Source organism: Gossypium hirsutum, chromosome A13 (genome assembly GCF_007990345.1).
Source record: "Gossypium hirsutum isolate 1008001.06 chromosome A13, Gossypium_hirsutum_v2.1, whole genome shotgun sequence".
NCBI classification, from domain to species: domain Eukaryota; kingdom Viridiplantae; phylum Streptophyta; class Magnoliopsida; order Malvales; family Malvaceae; genus Gossypium; species Gossypium hirsutum.
The window spans coordinates 103,670,650-103,673,390 of NC_053436.1; the positions used below are offsets into that span (position 1 = coordinate 103,670,650).

The window sequence follows — 2,741 nt, forward strand, 5'->3', positions numbered from 1 at the left end:
AAAACAAATTCTCCCGGCCACCAAACAGTCATTTTCAGTCTTTGAAGACTATTTTTAGTGTCGTGTCTTACTTTTTCAGTCAATTTTGTCACTTTCTGAAGTTACTCTTCCCTAACAGAAACGTTTGTCCTCGTTTCTTAAGCCCACCGTTGCCTATAAAAAGCAAAGCATTTAAAGGCAACCCAACGAAATCCAGATATCTATCTCAAAGTCTTTCTTCTTTCTTTTTTTTTATGCCAAAAAAAAAAAACATGGGGAAACTTAGAGATGACCATTGTGATAAAAGCAAAAATCCCAAGAAAATCCCCATCAAAGTCAAATATATTTCTAGTCCAATGATGGTTAAAGCAAGCAATGCTGAAGAGTTTCGTGCAATTGTTCAAGAACTTACAGGCCAACATTCTGATATGGGAGAGCCTGTCAATGTTGTTACAACAAATACTAAAGCAAAGTTGGATGATCGATATTTGTTGGATGCGTCTCCAGATGATATGTCTTCAATGGAGTTGTTTGATGAAGGGTTTGTTTGGACAGGTGTTGCAGAGAATTTGTTTGGATTTCAATTTCCTTCTATTTTTGTATGAGCAGTGGTGCAGTTTAGTTGAGCTAATTTTAAGCAATTATTTGTACTCGACTTTCAATTGAACTTTTTATATTTATTGCAAATAAAAAAAGTTTGAAATTCCCATAAGTTGCAGTGTCTCATACTAGAAAAAAAAAACACAGTGAAAGGCTCCATGGCCAAGTCCTAAGTTGTTCTTTTGCATTAGGAACAAGTTCCTCATGCAAAATATTGTACTGGTTTCGTCTTTGTTTCGACAGACTCTCGGATTCACTAATCTTACCTCTTAGTTCCCATCATTTTAAGTAAAGGGCTTGACCTCCATCATCATACTGAACTCCAGAGCTCCCACCACGGCCTTCAGCAGACTCGCCAGCACTCGTAATATCTTGCTTGCTTCCACCTGTAATTGCTCTGCCACCGCCATGTGCGAAATCCGGAAACCCTCCGCTGCCACCTCCAGTGCTAGCTTCGCTTTGTAGCATGCTAAGGCCTGTGCTTCCGCCAGAGCTAATGCCAACCTGACCATGCAAGGCTTGTTGTTGTTGTTGTTGCAGGGCTGAAAACGGTTGCCGAGCGAACAACATTGAGGACCGTGAGGCCATAAGTGATTGCGGCGTTATCGGTTGGGTTTGTTGATGCTGCATGTAGTGTCCGGATCCTGGCTGCATAATATCGCTGGAAGGGAACTACAAGCAATCGACAAAGACAATCAGGAAATCTACAACTTGAATGAGATCAACTGTATGCAAAGGTGTTTAATTTAAGATATGCAATGCTCTATTAAATTTTTTGAGGATATAGAAATAGCATTTGTACCTGAGGGTGCACAGCAGGGGGTTGGGGCTGAGAATCCGCAATTGCAGCCAAGTACATTAGATTTCGTTGCAACCTTGCTTGGTTCCTAAGCCATTGAGCATCAGATATTGCAAGGCAGGGGAATACCATACAAATTTAGCCGAAAAAGCCAAATCTGATAGATATTAGAGACTGAAAATCAGCACTACTTACTCAGCACATTCACTCCATTTCCCCGAATTCTGGCTCTCAACAATCTTTAAGATCAACGACTTGTTCTCGTCCAGATACTGCATGCCAACACGCAATATAAAGAGTTTTCTTAGACTTCAATAAAAACCACAAATAGATTCACTAGTGTTAGCATGTCTGATAACCTCATTTAACTAACACTCCTCCAATGTGTATAACACTACTTAACAAAAAGTAACTGCAAATTGAAGACAGTCCTTGTACTAACGGTCATCAAACAAAAGGAGAAAGATGATCGTAGCCTTTACAAGCAACGAAAAAGAAGATTATAGCCTCCAGTAGTAATCTTTCACTAATCAAAGAAGAAATGACTACAAGAGAATAAAAATACTCCATGACATACACACACACATACAGATCAAAAAACAAATACGAGAAAATAAAGAAAAGGGGAGGACCTGTTGAATATGATCAGTAGTGACATTGTTGGGATAATAAGCTGAAACCATTGGCTGCATCTGCATCAGGTGCTGCTGCATTTTCTTTCTCTATATTCAAACGCAAACGCTCTCTCACAAAGAAATTAAAATGAAGTAGTGTGTATATATATTTCTTTCTTTCTCTTTTTCTATGCAAATAATTAAAGATCTCACTCCAAAAGACAGTGAGCTGCAAGAGTAGAATCACAGCAAAAATAATGCAAAAAAAAGGAGACAAACTAAACTCATGAAGAAAGAGCTTTTCCTACTCAGCTCTTTGAAACACTCTCCCTCTCTTCCTGTTGGGAAAAAAAAAGGGTTTGGATTTTTGGGTATTTATTGCTTCCTTTTGCAATCTTTTTTTTTCTCTGTCTGTAAGAGAGAATCACGTGATAAGGCAATGTTAAGTTATTACAAAACACGAATACAGTATACATATATAAAATATAGTATGATAAAAGTATAAAACATGAATGATCAGAAAGTGAGAAAGAGAAAAGATAAAAAAAAAAGAAGACAGAGCCGTGCAGGAAAAGGAACAGAGGGAAAAGCAAAGGTCCTTGCGCTTGCTGTTGTTGCAGGCAGTAAATTTGGAGTGACAAAGAAAAAGGAAATTTATTTGTTTATTACATTCGGACATGACGAATTCTGTCTCTCTGTTTTGGTGTCTCATGCCTTCTGCTAATCTTGTCCACTCCCCCATATAGTAA

At 38.3% G+C, this 2,741-nt stretch overlaps 1 protein-coding gene across 1 annotated transcript; it reads right to left on the reverse strand.

Moving 5' to 3' along the window:
• Positions 1-635: 635 nt before the first annotated feature.
• On the reverse strand, positions 636-2,741 carry LOC107893205 (GRF1-interacting factor 1). The gene is made up of 4 exons (XM_041085529.1): positions 2,011-2,741; positions 1,574-1,650; positions 1,382-1,466; positions 636-1,251 (listed from the first exon to the last, which is right to left on the reverse strand). The coding sequence occupies exons 1-4, from the start codon at positions 2,089-2,091 to the stop codon at positions 859-861; spliced, it is 636 nt and encodes a 211-aa protein (XP_040941463.1). The 5' UTR covers positions 2,092-2,741; the 3' UTR covers positions 636-858.